Here is a 17505-nt window from a genome sequence, read left to right as displayed (position 1 = left end):
AATTAAAGCATTTGACAATATTGAAGTAGGTATCTTCTGATGTTTTTCAATAAGTATTATCTTAGTTTGAAAACCTTCTTTTCTATTTCCCCTGTAACACAGTGGTAGGTCTCAGTCAGTGTGATCCCCCTCAATGTAAAATATAGTTCAATATGACTTTGCAATGAAAAAATACATGCACAACTTCATTGTTATCCATGGACCCTAAGGTAAGCAATTATGGTATCCTCAGTGGACAAATTAAGAGGGACATAGTGAATAAAAGATCTTCAGTTAATGTGATTTTACTGCAAATTTTAGGCTTGTAGGTATTTTATGATTTGTCAGTTTTCAGTGTTTAAACCAGAACTGTTGTATAATACTTGGCCTTTTGCATTATATACAAAATGAGCAGAAAATTTATGAATCCTTAATGTTATTTTATGTAGCAAGAAAATTTTATAAAATTTTGTATTAGATCCAAGTTTCTACCAAAGTGTTACTTGTCTTTTATCCCTTTTCTTACTTCCCTCCCATTTTGATAAGTTACTTTTTACTATATATTCTATTCCTTGTTTGATGGTGAAACTGCATGTTATATCAGTTATTGTAATTTTTTTCCCCTTTATCTTATTTACATGTGTAAACTCTAATAAAACATATTAAGACTTAATGTACTCTTGTACTGCTTCAAACATCATGTTTTTATAAAAAAAGGCACAACTTTGTTTATTGAACTTTAGCCTGCTTCGGTTTTACCTCGTGTACCCTCACCCCAAGAACTTGCTATCCACACTCAGTCAATTCTGCAAAATGCTCTCATCAAAAGAAAGCTTGAAGAACAGAAGAGAAACTTTAAACAGCAGCAAAATGTTCAATGGTAAAAATCTATATGAACCCATTCATTCCCAATTAACTAAATGCAATAATTCTGTAAGTAGACTGCAGTTGAATCATTTTTATTACTACCTTTTTGTATTTAGGGAAGTTGTACAAGTTTTAAAAAATTCATTACGTTATACTTGCCTCATGTACTCTAGTTGCTTATGTAATAATTGATATTTTTATTCTGATATAGGAAACCTTCCACAGATGTTTCCTCTGTGATAAATAAACCAGCTTCTGTTAGAGGCATTTTGCCAAAGGTAATTACTGAACTCTATTCAAATTATAGTCAAGAGCAATATCTCTATCTTTTTTACTAAGCTTTATTGCTGTGGTTTTTTCCCTTGGAAAGAGAAGTTTTAAGTTTTTTTTTATTACAGAGACCAAGTCCTACAATGGCAGCCTTCACTCCAACTTCAGTGATGAGAAAAATGCAAACTGAAAAAAAGGAAAGAGGTGAATGGTATAATATAAAGTACTTAAGAGTTTTATATCTAGTTCTACTTCACCTGAAACTTGATAGTTTTTTTTTATAATCTCAACCAGCAGTGTTCCAGCAGATTTCTTGCATTGGAGAAAATATTTAAAATCATTCTGAAGAGCCTTCCCTACTGTTTAAAATATTTCTTAACCAACAGTTTACAAGATGTATAAATTATTTTGTGCTCATTATTAATTTTAAACTATATTTTTCATGTTAGTTAGCATATCCTTAAACTGTGCATGTTATCAGTAAATGTTACTGTGCTTACATAGACAGAATATCAGATATTTGAACTAAGTTTTAAGATAAATTTCACAAGAAAATCATTACTTTATTCTTTTGGAATGTTAATTATCCAACAAAGTAATTTTGATTTTAAGATTAAAAACTTGTAATTTGAAAATTTTCTGATTCACATGTGTAAAACCTGCAACCTCCAGCTAACTATCAAACATTTTAAGAAAATTGTGTATTTCATCTGTTTCCATTATCAAATCTCTGTAGGTTCAGTCAATTTGACTAACCTGATAATCACCGTAAGAAATCCTAAAATATTCGTGCTAGAATCACTACAAATTATAAAACTTTTTATTTTCAAAATAGTTTAAATCTTGTAACATTATACATCAATATTACATTAATTTTCAGCCATTTCTGGCTAACAGGGGAGAAATTTCAATGATCACCTTATCCTATTCTTCTAACCCTATCCAAGAATGTAAAACTCATCTCTACAAAGTGACTTGTCTTGGCTGCATTTTAATTGACTTGTATTTTGTAAAGTCATTCAGTTATACATTATTACTACTTACAAATAAGATCTTAAACTTGTTTTCTTAAAATATAGCACAGTAAAGTATAGCAATCAATTTTCTAACAACCAGTAAAGAAGTACAGAGTTGGTAAAAAGTTACAAAGCCTTGTCAGATTTTCAACATGGAGGATGTACATGGGTTTGGTCAGTTTTACTGACCACATAACCAACATAAAAGATAAATTGATACAAATTTCCTTTGTTCTAGAATGACTACAAACTGTACCAATAAACCATAAATGTTTAACCTGATTAACTTAAATCTCATAACATTGTTTTTAATTTCATTGGTCTTTCATTACAGAAGTCACAATGATTGTGGTGCAGTGCAGTCTTCTTTAGTTTCCATAACATAAAACTGACCTCTACAAAGTGACTTGTCTTCTGTTTTAGTGAACAAATATTTTGTAAAATAGTCTCAATCTATTTATAATACATATGTATATGTATATATACTTATTTCATAAATTGTGTTCATTTTTCTTAAAACAGTAACTCTTATTTGTTGTTTTCTACTTGCAAACTTTTATTCATTTGTCCATTTGCCTTAATTTGCTAAGTCATGCCAAATTTACATGTAGAGAATGTAAAACAAAACATTTTTAGGTGTTTTTATATGCATTTTGAAGCAACCAAATATTAAATTTTATCAATTTTGCAGAATTACTGTAAATGTCAATCTTACAAACTAAACTATTTTAAGTAAAAAAAATCAGAAAACATTTACTTAACACTCTTTCAGATTTCAATTAAAAAAAAAAATTTAGAACTTCCCACCTTTTAAAAGACTGAGAAAACCACCAGCAAGACATTGTGAGCTTTTAATTGTTTATTTACATGTCATAAACACAAGTAGTTTTATGTAAGCAAGTATTCCTAAACATGGAAAGAGATTGGCAGGTTCACTGTACTTTATTCATTAAATGTAGCAAGATCTTGACAAATCCAAAAGGTAGGAGGTTCTTACTTTATATTCTAGCTTGTAAGTAGTGGTAGTTTGAATTCTTCATTCATAAGAAACTATTTTGTGTTTGGACATCACACAATTATTTGAACCAATGCTGTAATTGTCATATCGTGTGACACAAGTTTACTTGGGAATTTTAACACCTTCATGATAGTTGCCACTTCTCATCATTTTGAATGCAAGTCAGTAAATTGAACTTATGTATTTGGTAAGTTTGGTATCAAATTGTAGATTACAATTAACTTTTAATATACAAGTTAAATTAATAATTTAAATATTAAAAGAACCTACCTAAATATAGACTTTAGTGAATCAGTGTGTTGAATGCCACACCAGTTACAATGTTTGTCAAAATACTAAGCCTATAGTTGTGCATGAATTATGAACTGAATTCACCAATATTTACAAGCTAGAATATAAAATAAGAACCTTTGTATCATTTTACTGAGAAGTGGCTTATGAACTAATAATGCAGTGACCCTGCTCACTTCTATTTTTTTGAAATAGTCTTATATACAACTACTCTAAAATGACCATGTGAATAACCATTCCCAAGCTTAGAATGTTTTCCTATTGGTTTTTCTCAGCCATTTTATCTGTTACAAGGCTAGTGTTCATTCAAGCCAAGATTTTGAGGAGGAAGATAGATTGTATCTTTAGCCTCCTCAGTTTCATTTTTTTTAATCTAAATTACATCTTAGTTATTACGTTTTAATAAATTATAGTGGAATTCTATTGTATCAGTTTAGTTTGTTTTATCATACAACTGTGTATGTGCACATGCATGCCTAAATTTTTATATATTCCCCATGTTCAAAATTTTAAAAGGCTTGGCAACTTGTATTAAGCAACAACAGAGTACAAAGGTTGTGGTGAGAACAGAACTGCCTGCATTACTTCTTGATTTATTGTTTTATATTTTAAGAAAAATAAGTTTTAATTTATTTCCAAATAGCAATCTGTACATATAATGTATAATTCAAAATGTGACTTACAAAATGCTACTCCACTAAGACACATTCAAGGTGGGGAAGACTAAGGTCAGTTTTACATTACTGCATATGTAATGTGCGGTGCACATGCACTGTGTTAGTCGTGTAAAGTTAGCTAAGCATGACTGGAAGGTCTAAAAAAATAAAATAAAATGCATATGTAAACAGTGTTATGAGACTTGCATAGACTAAACATTTGTATTTTCATGTTGTAATATGTAGTCATTCTAGCAGAAAAAGCATAACTTATTTCCTTTTCTATGATGGTTGTGAGGTTGATGTGACAGAAAAATAGTCTTGCTGAAAACAAATTACACATTTTTTACAAGTGTTTTAATCATAACATGAGGTCACTTTGCACTCAGACTAATAACAAGACTATTTTCGCAAATAAATCTTTAGTAAAAATATTCCATTAAAAGATCTTTTTTTGTTTTTTAGATAAAATGTACATCTATTCTAAAAATCCATGAAACTTTGAAGATGCACATGCTGTATCAAATTAGTGTAAATGCTTAATGTGTACAAACGTTTATATGAACTCCTATAGTTTATACTGAGCCCATAGCTGAAGGCTTAAAGATACACCTTTACCAGTCTTGATGTTTTTGTTTAATGTGCAGTATTTAGAATATTTATCACTTATCAGGGTCTATCAAACAATATAACCAACCAGATGCTGTCATCACTGAGAAAGATAATACAGGCCTTGGTGTAACTTCAGTACTGACTGTGAACAGTGACACAACAGAACCAGGGCAGTGTCCAACACAGTTGCAAGGAGACAACATTGCAAATGGTGGTCAGTGTCTTGAAAAGAAACAAAAGCCAACAAAAGGTGGTGGAGTTGTGTCCAGCAGTCAAACAATGCCTGGGCCTGGCCGACCTATTGTAAAAGGATCCACAGGTCAGGGCACAGTAGGTGGCCGTTTTTGTCGAGGAGGGGACAGAACTGGTACTGATCCTTTTGAAGTGTTCCTTGAGTTTGATTAGTTAGTGTATGTGATAAAGCTGGGTGGTGCAACTGATTACCTCTAGAGAAATTACTTTGAATTGTGATATTAACAATTTGGTTGATAAAAATATTACTGTTCAAGTACAAAGCTATGTAATGAGCTAATTTTGAACTACTTGTTACTAATACTTTATTTGTTGTACAAACCACAGTATCAAACTTTCTATTAAGTAATTCGAACATAATTGATAACTAGGTCCTAAAATTAACTCGAGGCAGGCTCGGTTGATTTGACCTGCCACGTGACCACTATACTTGTATAAAGTTGTTATGGATTTGATACTACTGACTTTTAAGTTTCTTACATTATTATTATTAATTTTACTTTAACACATCTAAACAGATTCTTATTTATGCATTCACTTTAATTTTGTAATCATAGTGAAACACCAGAAATAAAATATTCAGTCTCTTGCTTTGTGACACCTTAACTATACTTTTTTTATAAAGGAGTAATTCACTAATATCTTATTTAATTAAATAATGCATCAAAAACATATAAAATACAAAAAGGATTTTTTTTTTTCCCCATCACAATTTTTTTTCTAACCATGCACTAAAAACCACTACAAGGTCATCGAAGCTAGTCATTATCTTTTCTGTGGGTACAAAACTTGTAATGAAGAAACTGACATTTCTGTTCAGAAAACCTTATGTCATTTGATGATAAACCTTGGGTTTATTGGTTGCACATTGTGTAGAATTAAATGTAAAAGAACTAACTCCTGAAAAAATGTGGCAGTTTGGTATGGCAAGAGGGGTCTGATTTTCTATTTAGCTTTGTAATCAAACAAAATTGAAGGCTATAAAAAATTGTTTTGGTGAGTAATTTATACTTAATTTTCTAGTTATTAGAGGTGCTGACCAAAAAGATGTTGCAGAAAATGTTACACTGTATGAAATTCAGGATTTTTTAGTTAGCATCTTATGCTATACTAATTAGTATAACAAAATGATTAAAATTTTGAATGTAATTCCGTAAATCTTCGTTACATTCACAGTAAAGGATGCTTGTGGGGATGGGCTCAGTTGATCATCACAACCATTAACTACTTGGATATATTTGTATTATGTATTTAATTATTTAAGAATAAGTTATTCAAATTAGAATCTAAACAAAAAAAGTTACACATTTTCATTTGTTTTTATGCAGTAACTCAAGTACCTAGAACTAAACTGATTGAGCAACAATGCATACTTCAGCAACAAGCACAAGCTTTTTTAGCTGCCCAGCGACAACTAAATGCTTCTTTAATACCTCCTACAACGTTTGGAATGGGACCTACTGGATTGAATGCTAGCATGGTGAGACCTGGAAGTATTGGTCTTGGATCTAACTTGAATTTAATTTTGCTTCATAATATTGTCCAGAATAGCTTGAAAAACCCTAATATTCGAGGTATGGAAGTTTTCCATTACTTTATTATTATGAATATGCCATTAGTCTTTCATCAGTACTTAAAAAATGAGCATGTGTAAAGTATTTCACAGTACTTGTTTGGGAGAGGGAGGTGGGAGTGTGCACATCACTTTTTTATGAAGTGACATTCAAAATGCAAACAACTTGTGTAAACTTTGTTACAATATACGTTAATTCAAATTTTAATATTATAAGCATTAATTTCTCAATATCAAATGGAATTATTCAAATAAGTTCTCAACCTTTACTTTGTATAAAGTGACAATTCTTTGCTTTAAATTGCCTGTTTTAGATTTTTCTATCTGTATGATCTTCTGAGTTTCACACTTATTACACACTTATTACATACTTATTGCTAAGTAATCAAATTTATAGCCTCCAATCTTTTCCTTTTAAGATGTGTATAAAGAAGTTAAACCCACATGTCATGCCTCTACTACCACTTTCTTTCAAAAAGTATTCTTTTTAAAATTTATTTGACATTTATAACCAAATGAAAAGGCAAACTGTACACTGTTGAAAGCTGTTGAGTTCTGATAACATTGAAGCTAATGGTTCAAAAAAATGATTTACAAAGATGTTGTTCTGAGAAATTAACTATTTAAGATTGATTTAAAAGCCAAGCAAATTATAGAAATGTATGTACAAATCTAATCTAGTAACTAAGTTCCTGGTTTTGTAAAATTCTACGTTGAAAGCTACATGAACTTATTTTTTTGGACAACCAGTAGAAAGTTTAGGAAAGCTCTTGCTTCAAACTTGTCAAAAGCTAATGCAAGTTTTTTGTTTTGTTTTTTAATGAAAGTAACTAATACAAAAATTAAGCTTGGTGTAAAACATCTTTTGTCTTAAATAATACACAATGAAGATGTGTAGAGATGTTACATGATGTAACCTGCATTTACTTTATTGTCCACATCCCTACTGAGTAATTGATTGCCTATCACAATAGTTAGTTCAAAGAGCAATAATACCCAGTTAAATCACTTTTGAAAAGATAATAAAATTTAATCTTAAGTTTTTTATGGTCTATTATCTGCACCTGTTATAAAATGTATTTTTGGTACTTTTGTTTCATATTTTCTAATTTTTGTTACTAGTAATTTTGCTATATTTAGGTTGAGGAAAAAAGAATAATTTTACTGCAAAAGCATCCTTCATTTAGGAGGTTCTAAAATTATTTAAATGAAATGTGAAAACCTGAAGCTAAGTTTTTTGTTTTTTTTATTCTGAACATAAATCGCCTTTCACTAGTTTGAATTAGTTTAAGTCTGTAGTCTTTATCAAATATTTAGTAGCAAAATATCAAATATTGATTTTGTTTTTTCTCTTGTAATATACTTGTATAGTAAAAGCTTTAGAGATTCTAAGAAGATAGATTAGTAAAATCAAACATAGCAAGCATTATGTATAAATTCACAAAAATGGGATTGTGTAATGTACTAATGCTATTAATGTAGGGTTAACTTCACAAAGTATTGTCTTAAGCTTTTTTGTAGCAGTGAAAATGTTTGTATATATTAAATTACCTCTTCCAAACTGCTTCCACATTTATAAAGTAAGGTATAGCTAATTGACATAACTCTTCATTGAAGATAACTGACTGATTTTAAAGATGTACAGAAAAGTTGACCATTCTTATTTTAGTAAACACCATTAAATGTGACTTAGTGCAAAAAAGGACAAATTTAGGTGCAGACATATTGGTGAGTTATACAGTTAAGCTTTTTTTGTTGGTAGAACAAATAAATGACTAAACAGACTACCTTAGTACTTAGAAAACAAGATTTATTTAAGAACATATTTGTTTTCATAAGAAGAAAAAAACAATTGTACATTCTATTTTATTCAGATTTTGACTTTCTTCCAGGTCCATGGACCATGAATTACCTTGCTTATCTCTTGGCTTTCCAACAACAACGAGGACTAGATATCAGACAGTTGCAAGCCCTAGCCCATGCTCAAGGAATACATCCACTTATCTATCAGCAACTCCCACTTCTGTATGCTAGGAATCAAGCAGCAATGGTCAGTGGCACTCCTAATTTGAACCCCATGTCAATTGGAGCTGGAGGTGGGTAGGCTTGTTCTTTATAATTTATGCTATTGTCAAGAATTAATTATTCTGGGTGAATTATTGAACTATATTTGTGTGTGAACTACTCATTGACCTTGACAGGAAAGAACAATATTGGTAGCTTCCAATGATGCAAAGACTGTTTCATGACTAATTTGCTGAGTCACCAGTTATTTTAAATTGTATGAAAACTAATTCAAGATAAAATGTTAAATAATAGCATTAATTGGCATAAATTACTTAATTTTATAATTGCAACTCTTGTTCCACACAAGTTATTCATGATTAAAATAACAGTAACACCATGTGTCAGGCTCCTGTTACTGGCTGAAAGACCTTATCTATAATGCATATGACACGTAGTGTGGTTGACATTTACGTATTTTTTCTCTTGGAAGTTCTTAGAATTAATTACAAAAAATGTTTATATGCACATGTATTACAATACTTTATTGGAAGTATTCTTTATGTAGTTTTGTGCAGGCTGCTTCCATAAGACGAAGTGTTTACTTTAGGCATATACTGTTTATCATATTGTGAGAGGAAATGTTAAGGGCCCTTGCAAAACAATGTATTGGTAATTTCTGTCAAGATGTTTTAAACAACTAGGATGTTCAGAATAATAAATTTACACTACTGTCATCACTAACAGTTAAATGGGTAGCTTAATGTTTATATATAGGAGTTGTAAAATGTATGAAATTGTTGTAGGAGTACTAGAAACAATAGGTCAGGACCTAAACAAATGCTCTTAATTTGGATGTATGGGGAAAAAAGGACTACTCTTAGTTATGTGAACTGCTTTCATATGACTAGAAGTATAAACTATTCATGTGTACTGTGTACTTGTCATAACAAGGCAGGAAATACTGTTACATGCATGTTTTAAAACTAGTCTGTTTTTCTTTTACAAGAATCATTTAGCTATAAATGTTACTTTCATAAGTATATCCTACTTTGGCTCCCAATCAGCCTGTGTACATGTATTTATTTGATAAGATTTCTTTCTATTTAGATGCACTTGTTGATAATAGCATTAAACACTGTACCTGATTTCTCTTAAATTATTTTGACAATGTACAATATAACTGACATTATATTGTTCTTCTAGATTGCTTTGGTAATCTTGCTAGTTCAAGACCACATCTTCTTCCTATTCAAGGGCCTTCAAATCAACAATCTCCTATGAACTTAGCAAAATGGTTTGGAAGTGACATCTTGAAACAGAAAATGCCTGATATGCCACCAGTTTTCCGACAAAGAGCTTATTTAGCTGAAGAATTAGAAAGACGGCAGTTGTCTGCTCCTATGAAATATTAAGTTCCTAAAATCATTTTATTAAATAAAACTGCTTTTATGGAGTGAAAAAAAAAATCCAGTCCTTCTAATTCTATCAACTGAATGAATCTTTTTCACATTTCCAAAGATTTCTTTATCAGAAGCACCAGAAAACACAAATGTTTTTGCTGAGAATCTTCAAGATTATTTTCTTAATTTTCAAATTCTAGCACCAAAAATACTAGTAATTGGTGATCTAGTTTTTTAAATTCTGCTGGTTTAGCAGTAACACCAGATAAGATGCATTTGATATGAAACTGTCTTCACTTACATTGTAGTTTCAGTTCTCAAAACTACAAATATTTGTGAAATTTTCACTTGCATTGCTGTTCCTGATTTTTTTTAAGTATTATCAGTAACATTTAAAGTATGCGTGTGGTGATGTATTCTGTGTATTAGATTTTAATTTAAATTTCTTGAGCTGAGTTATCACTAACACCAGTGATAACAGTATCTTTCTATTTGTATTAGCATTATTCATTTTTTTTTTCAACCTGAATGTTACTACCAACTCCCATTAATAATGGTTGTTCTACATGTATTTACCTGTATTAGTTTTAAATGTTTCCCACTTAACTGTTAAAGAATAACATGTTCTATGTGGATCTGTCAATTATATTAATTTCACTGGTTTCCTAATCTATTTACTTATTGCTAACACCAGGAATAAACGTTTGTGGGCTTGTAATTGGGATTAATTTTATTGTAATCTCCAAACTAAATTGTAATCATGATGTCAAGGAATAAGATTGTGTATCTATTTGTAATAGTTTTGACCTTCTAAATGTTGTCACTAACATAAAATTGTGTGCATGAGTCCCTCTAAATTTGTTTTAGTGAACTCTAAACCTGAGTATAATTGCTACTTCACAAATATTTTCTCTGAGAATTATTTGCATTACTTTTGAATATCTAAGTTTTCATACTGGCATCAAACACTGATCTTCAACTTCCCTTTTGTAAAATGCATTCATGTTTCATCACAAATGTATATCTGAGAGTAAATTGTAACTACTAATTTTGTCTTGTTCACGCTGAATTCTAACATTAAGAGTATTTGGGATTAATATAATGAACCGTTTTCAAACTTAAATCAAACTAAATAGAGAAGAAATCACAACTTCCGAAAAGAATTTTGTAATAAGTACAGCCTCCGGAAAATGTTGCACTTTCATTTGCATTAATAGTTTGAACATCTTGAAGATGTGTGAACATTTTCTTGTATTTTCTAGCTTCAAGTTCTTCAACTTGTAGGTTTTAGTGTACTTAGTTTTTTAATTGAACATCAGTTATGAAAATTATTTACAATGCTCTTACCCTTGTGCTGAGTCATATCAAGTGAGACGGTTTTGTCTGAAATAAATATTCAGTTATTGATATCTAAAAAACATCTAAAGCTGTGATAAGATTAGATTTCTTTCTTGTGTGTGTGTGTGTGTGTGTGTTTGTAATTATGAAATTTGTTAGATACATGGTAATAAAAAATAAAGTACACGTATTACCTTGATACATAAATAGTGAGGACTGGAGTGATTTCTTTACTTGTTTAGGTTTTAGTTTTATGCCTGTAAAGTTGATGAGGCATATTTTTGTTAACTAGAAGTGTATTGTACAGACAAGTGTATGAAATAAAAATAATGCAAAACTGTTAAGTAAATCAAAAGTTCTATTTTTATGATAAGAGTATTTTGTGTAAATTTGAAGAAACTTTAAGTTCTAAGTTTAGTTTGTAATAACCATAGCTTGAATTGTTTTGCCATGTGTATTGTTTAAAATCTTATTTTTGCTGTATTGTTACTTATTTTGAAGTGTTATCTTAATGTATAGGTGATGTGCTAGTTATAGTAACACTTCACAGAATAAAATGTTTGTCTTGTAGTACCACAAAGATTCTCTTGAGAAACTCACGTGAAGATTTTTGCATTTTGCTAGAATTTAGATGCAGATAGGTTTCACGAAAACAAAGTGTGCATGTGTAAATTTGTAAATATTTCTTAATGTGCAAATATATTTGGTTAAACAAAACCGTTGATCTCTCAAGATTAGCCTTCGCTGCTGCAAAGTTAAATCTTAGATAAAAAATACTTTAACGTTTTCTATGTATCCTAGTTACAAAATAAACTATTGGTTCTCGTTTCTTCCCTTGTTATTGTTTTAAAAAATCTGAAGTATGGTAGCACTTAAACCTGAATATTTAATCACACAATTGTCAACATTAGTGTGGGCCTTATACCTCGGAAAATTTTGTAAAAACGTATTTTTTCTCAACTCTGAAAAGTTTATAGAAATAATGTTTTTAACATTTCTTATTATGCGTTCTTGCGATGTTGAAAGTACTTTGTGTATACAAGATTTCGGTTTCTAAAATTCATTTTCTTTTGGCGATTCCATGTTGTGAACGAATGTAAGGTTTAATTTGAAATTCCATTTGATGTGAAAATTTCGTTCTTCTCAAAGGTCCGGGAAGAGTACGTCTAAACTCTTGACTTTTTTCATACTTGAATGTGTAGATGGTTCTGACATAACTTATTGTTGCTATTCAATTGTAGTTTAAATTTTAATATTCTCACCTTAAGTATTTTCATTCTTTGAGGTTTTTTAAAACTAAATCGCCACGTTCAGCAAAATAACTTTCAATACACTTACGGCTCTTGTTTAATGTCGCAAATAGATCAATTTTGTGTTGGTAACCGAGGTTATTAACTTTTAATCTTATGTAATAAATATCAATGCAGATTTTCACTTTTCCATAGGGAGGTTATGTAAATATTTAATGTACTATATCGCCATAAAAAAAAAAAAAAAAAACTGCATTAACTCAATATGAGCAGTGAAAAACGAGAACTTATGATTTCATCTTCTATTCTTTTGGGTTAACTACTATTTAAGTGATATTTACCCGACTTTGTTTTGTATATTTTGTTTCCCAAGAATATTCAGTCAACCTTTTGTATTGATTTTGTTTTTGTGATTCAATAAAACAAATCACTGTCAGTATGGTAATGAAGACTGCTCTTAATGAATTTAAATTTATAAATTGAACATTTAGTCGAACGCTTTAACTACGAAAGGAATGAACTTGAACAATTGTAAACAAATTTTTTTACTTGGACAATGAATAACTTTATTGTTAGTAGAGACGAAGCTAATTAATAACGAAATAATCTATAATGGAGCGACACTGATCTAAAGTTTCTAACATGAGTAAAATTTGTGCTCTCCATGAAACCTATTTTGTACACCTTTCACTGTATGTTATCCGTGCATGTGTTTTGCTATATCCATTATTTTTGTTCTTGGAAGATATTCTATGTTGGTCAGATTTCACGACGCTAACGTAACCTGGTAAATTTACACTTTAGGAGCTTAAAAATCGTTTAACCAGAATCATCGAGAAAATTTCTAAATTTAAATATTTATCCCAATTTATTACAGAAAAATAGACGAAGGGGTTTAAAAACAAAACAACACGGGGTCTCGTATCCACGCAGCTTTGTTACAAAACGGGGAGAATGACCGAAAAAGTTAGCATTTAGTAACTAATATCTTTTAAGGAAGTTTGTGTACTCGGAGCTGTATTAAAAGGTCTTAAGATGTGAATTTCACGAAGTCTAATACAATTCAATACTATTTATTAACTACAGTGTGAGCCAACTATTGATTCTAATATAATAACTAATTTTTAATGGAAGTAGGGATTGTTGTTTTGGATACTTATAGAAATTCTACAAATAACTTCCGATCACTACTTCCCGTTCAAATTTTTTTTCGTATATATTTATTCAGTTGTGTATATGTCTATGGAATGAACACCTCTATAAATTTTCGGTATAACAATATCCCAGATTACATATATACAACTTTTACAATAATTAAAACTACAAAAACGTATAAAATACAATCCCCACTTTGGCCTAGAAATGAATGTATAAAAGTGACAAAATCGGAATTGCATTTTATAAATTTAATATTGTAATTATAATTCTTTTTTATTACTTTTGTAGAAAAATACCGGCTTCATTTTAAAATTCATAATCTTTAACATTATTGTTTATTTACATTTTATGTTATAGCTGTATAAAGTGTATGCAGTAGTTTATCTTTAGAAATTGTCACGTGTCTAAACATCGATATGAAGAGCTATATGCTGGACTAAAAAATATTTAAGTATGTACATGATATGTTTACCATTTATAAAAATAAAATAATTATCAGAGTATCAAATGTGTGTATCCTCAGACCAGTCAAGTAAGTTGGAGAAATCTTGAAGTGATAGTCTGAGCCGTTTAGGTGCCAGCCTCGCTTACATGATCAGGTTGTGGCTGGATAGTCGCTGTTTTAGATTTTTTTTTTTTTTATTAGTATGCTAGAAAAGATAGCGACCGTTTTAGCGTATTAGTATACATGCACTTTCGCCTAAGAATTCAATATGGCGATTTTTCGTGGAGTGAATTGTTTGGAAATCTTGTTTATCTTTACTCTTAGTAATACATAATGACATAATGACACTTATAACAGAGAACAAAATAAGAAGTTTGTAAGAAACTATTAAAATCGCTTTTGTCATAATGTTATGGTTTCAAACGTGTTTGTTAACGAGGCACCCAATTTTGATTATTTATTTTTCATTTTCATATTCGTTAGTGAGCCTGGGAATTAAACACATCTGCCATCTCTATTACCCGAATTCAGTCCTAGCGTTAATCTGTTCAGTAAGACCTTTGTATTCATGAATTAGAAATACTAACGTGCGTATAAATGACCTAAGATACCTAAGAAATGGTTTTGAACTTGCATGTGGGACACGTATGTCAATAAACATTGTTGGTGGGTCCCATTAATCTTAGAACTTATTTATGGAAATTTTATATATATATATTCTGAGGTGAAATTAATGTATTACTTTCTTGTAACAAATGTTCTCTTTCTTTAATTCTAAAAATATTAGGTTAATTACAAGATAGTAGAAGAGACACTTTGTTCAAAATGTACGTACGGGCCCTATCTGTTTTTCACAAAAGTACGCTTGTACAAATAAACTAAAATGGTTAAAACTGTAGCTGTACCAACGATAACGTTTCTACAAAGAAAATGAATCTGCTTTTCAGTATATAACGATGTTTTAATATATGAAAAACTGAAAGAAGATAAAGATTCAACTGTATCCTGGTAACTGACAACTTATTGTATTCACTATTGAAGATATAACAAAGATCTAAGGAGATAAAACCCCAAGTTGAGATATTTTTGAAAAAGTATGTTTTATTTTTTTTAATAGCATAACCACATTGGACTTCCTTGTGTATCTACTGAGTGGAATAGAGCTCATGATTTTAAGTGGGTGCTAAAGATACATGATACATAGTAGTAATTTTTACAAAAAAAAAAAAAGGGTGTAATTACGTGATAAGAAACACTCCTATAACAAAAGACAATAAATTTGGTTTGGTCACGTGATTAAAGATAACTAAAATGTATATATATATAAATTAAGCTCCGCTATTACATTTATTCTTAAATTTAATTGTTTAGTTATGGTGGGGTTTTTTAATTTTACACTGTTTATATTACTTTCTCTGTGTAAAACAAACATTCGAATTGTTAATATCATTCGCTTTGTCTTTACTTTTAAATTTCTGTTAGAATTTAAATTGCCACTACTAAATGAGGAAATTAAACTATCCCCTTAAATAAAAAACATCAGGTACTTTGACATGAGCATAAGCGTCTGCAACAAAAAAAAAGAAAAGTATGTATATATATATATACAGGTCTGACATATCTAACTTAATATTTTAGGTCTTGATACACTGCTATCTTGAAACTTGTGCATGTTTGTATTTCAAAATTTATAAAAAAAAGTTAATTTTTATGCAAGAATATTCATATTTATAAACTTTTTTTTTGCTTTCAAACGATTGATGTTCTCTTTTCTGTCTCACTAATGACATTTTATATTTCATTGATAGCTTTTTTACTTATTGTTACGTATTACATTTATCTCGAAGTCTCTAATGGCCAGGTTGTTAGGGCACTAAGCTCATAATCTAAGGGTCGCTGGTTTGTATCCCCGTCACACCAAACGTGCTAACCCTTTCAGTCGTGGTTGCGTTATAATGTATTGGTCAAGCCCACTACTCGTTGATAAAATAGTAGCCATAGAGTTGGCGGTAGATGGTGATGACTAGCTGTCTTCCCCTGGCCTTACACTGCTGAATTATGGATGGCTATCGTAGATAGCCCTCGTGTAGCTTTGCGCGAAATTTAAGAAAGAAAGAAACAAAATATACTCTAATTACCAAATAAATGTATGGTAGTTCTTTACTTTTCAGAAACTGAGAATGGACTGTAATTTTAATGTTTGTTATACATATTACTACATGAATAAATATAATTTCCTTTTATAATTCACACATAATATTATTTGTTATCAATATTTAATTTGTGCCGATATTTTTTGTTTTATATAATTTCTATTTTAATTAAAACAAAAGTTTAAACTTTAATTCTACACTTATTAATCTTAAGCATAACTTTTCCATAACCTTTAAACATTTCCTTTAGCCAGTTAAATATTTCAACGTATAATTTTTGCATCTTAATATTTTAAGTTTGCGTTTTACACGTACTGTTGCAAACTATAGAGTTAAAACAAATAAGCCTAGTATTTAACGAACAATTTAAATCAAAAACAAATACGACTGAAGACACAATTTGATGACACAATTGAAGATGTACAGAGAGATTACATCAGCAGGTTGGAAGAAATGCTGAAGGATGTCAAAGAAGTACGAAAAGATTATTAATGATAAAGATGAAGGGTGTGGCGGACTTACTATTCTTTATTTATTTTAATATCCGTATTTGTTTAAGTTGAATATATATTTACAAATGCATGTAACTTATACTATTAATTCTGTATTGCGAAATTCTCACCTGTTTATTAAATTGTAGATATCGAGTGTGTAAAAATCAACAACGCATATGTGTATGCAAATACCAATATGGCCCTGCATGGCCAAGTGGTTAAGGTATTCGAGTCGTAATCCGAGGGTCGCGGGCTCGAATCCCAGTCACATCAAACATGCTCGCCCTTTCAGCTGTGCGGGCGTTATAACATTACAGTCAATCCCACTATTCATTGGTAAAAGAGTAGCCCAAAAGTTGGCAGTGGGTAGTGATGACTAGCTGCCTTTCCTCTAGTCCTACACTGCTAAATAGCAGATAGCCCTAATGTAGCTTTGCGCGAGCTTCAAAATACCAATATTGTTATCTCAATTCAGATTTCTAGAATCTCACCTAACGTTTATAAAAGGTATCCAACATCCCAAGATATATATTATTTGTTTGCTACAGCTGATATACTCTAAACCGCAGAAGCTATAACTGTGATTACTTCTCATTAATCGGGAAGTTTAAATATTTGACCAGGAACTTTATAGATTTCTAACACTAAAAACTGTTTGCCTTCAGCAGATTAACCTTGGACGTTAGTATTTTTATGAAGACATTCTATAACTTCAGCTGCGAAGAG

The 17505-nt window shown here is 30.3% G+C and overlaps 1 protein-coding gene across 5 annotated transcripts in view; it reads left to right on the top strand.

Moving 5' to 3' along the window:
• The window catches only part of LOC143236938 (eukaryotic translation initiation factor 4E transporter-like), a 93005-nt gene extending 80025 nt beyond the window's left edge, over window positions 1-12980 (top strand). For 4 of the 5 annotated variants that reach the window (XM_076475650.1, XM_076475651.1, XM_076475649.1 and 1 more), the window contains exons 15-21: window positions 723-859; window positions 1058-1124; window positions 1245-1320; window positions 4771-5076; window positions 6290-6535; window positions 8427-8630; window positions 9745-12980. In XM_076475650.1, the coding sequence (XP_076331765.1) occupies window positions 723-859; window positions 1058-1124; window positions 1245-1320; window positions 4771-5076; window positions 6290-6535; window positions 8427-8630; window positions 9745-9953 (1245 nt within the window). In that variant the 3' untranslated portion in view covers window positions 9954-12980. The remainder of the gene's footprint in view (window positions 1-722; window positions 860-1057; window positions 1125-1244; window positions 1321-4770; window positions 5077-6289; window positions 6536-8426; window positions 8631-9744) is intronic. The other variant, XM_076475652.1, reaches the window with a different exon arrangement.
• The last annotated feature ends 4525 nt before the right edge of the window (window positions 12981-17505 follow it).

Source organism: Tachypleus tridentatus, chromosome 13 (genome assembly GCF_004210375.1).
Source record: "Tachypleus tridentatus isolate NWPU-2018 chromosome 13, ASM421037v1, whole genome shotgun sequence".
Lineage (NCBI taxonomy): Eukaryota > Metazoa > Arthropoda > Merostomata > Xiphosura > Limulidae > Tachypleus > Tachypleus tridentatus.
Note: the sequence above shows the minus strand (reverse complement) of the source record. Positions and strands in the feature narration are given on the sequence as shown.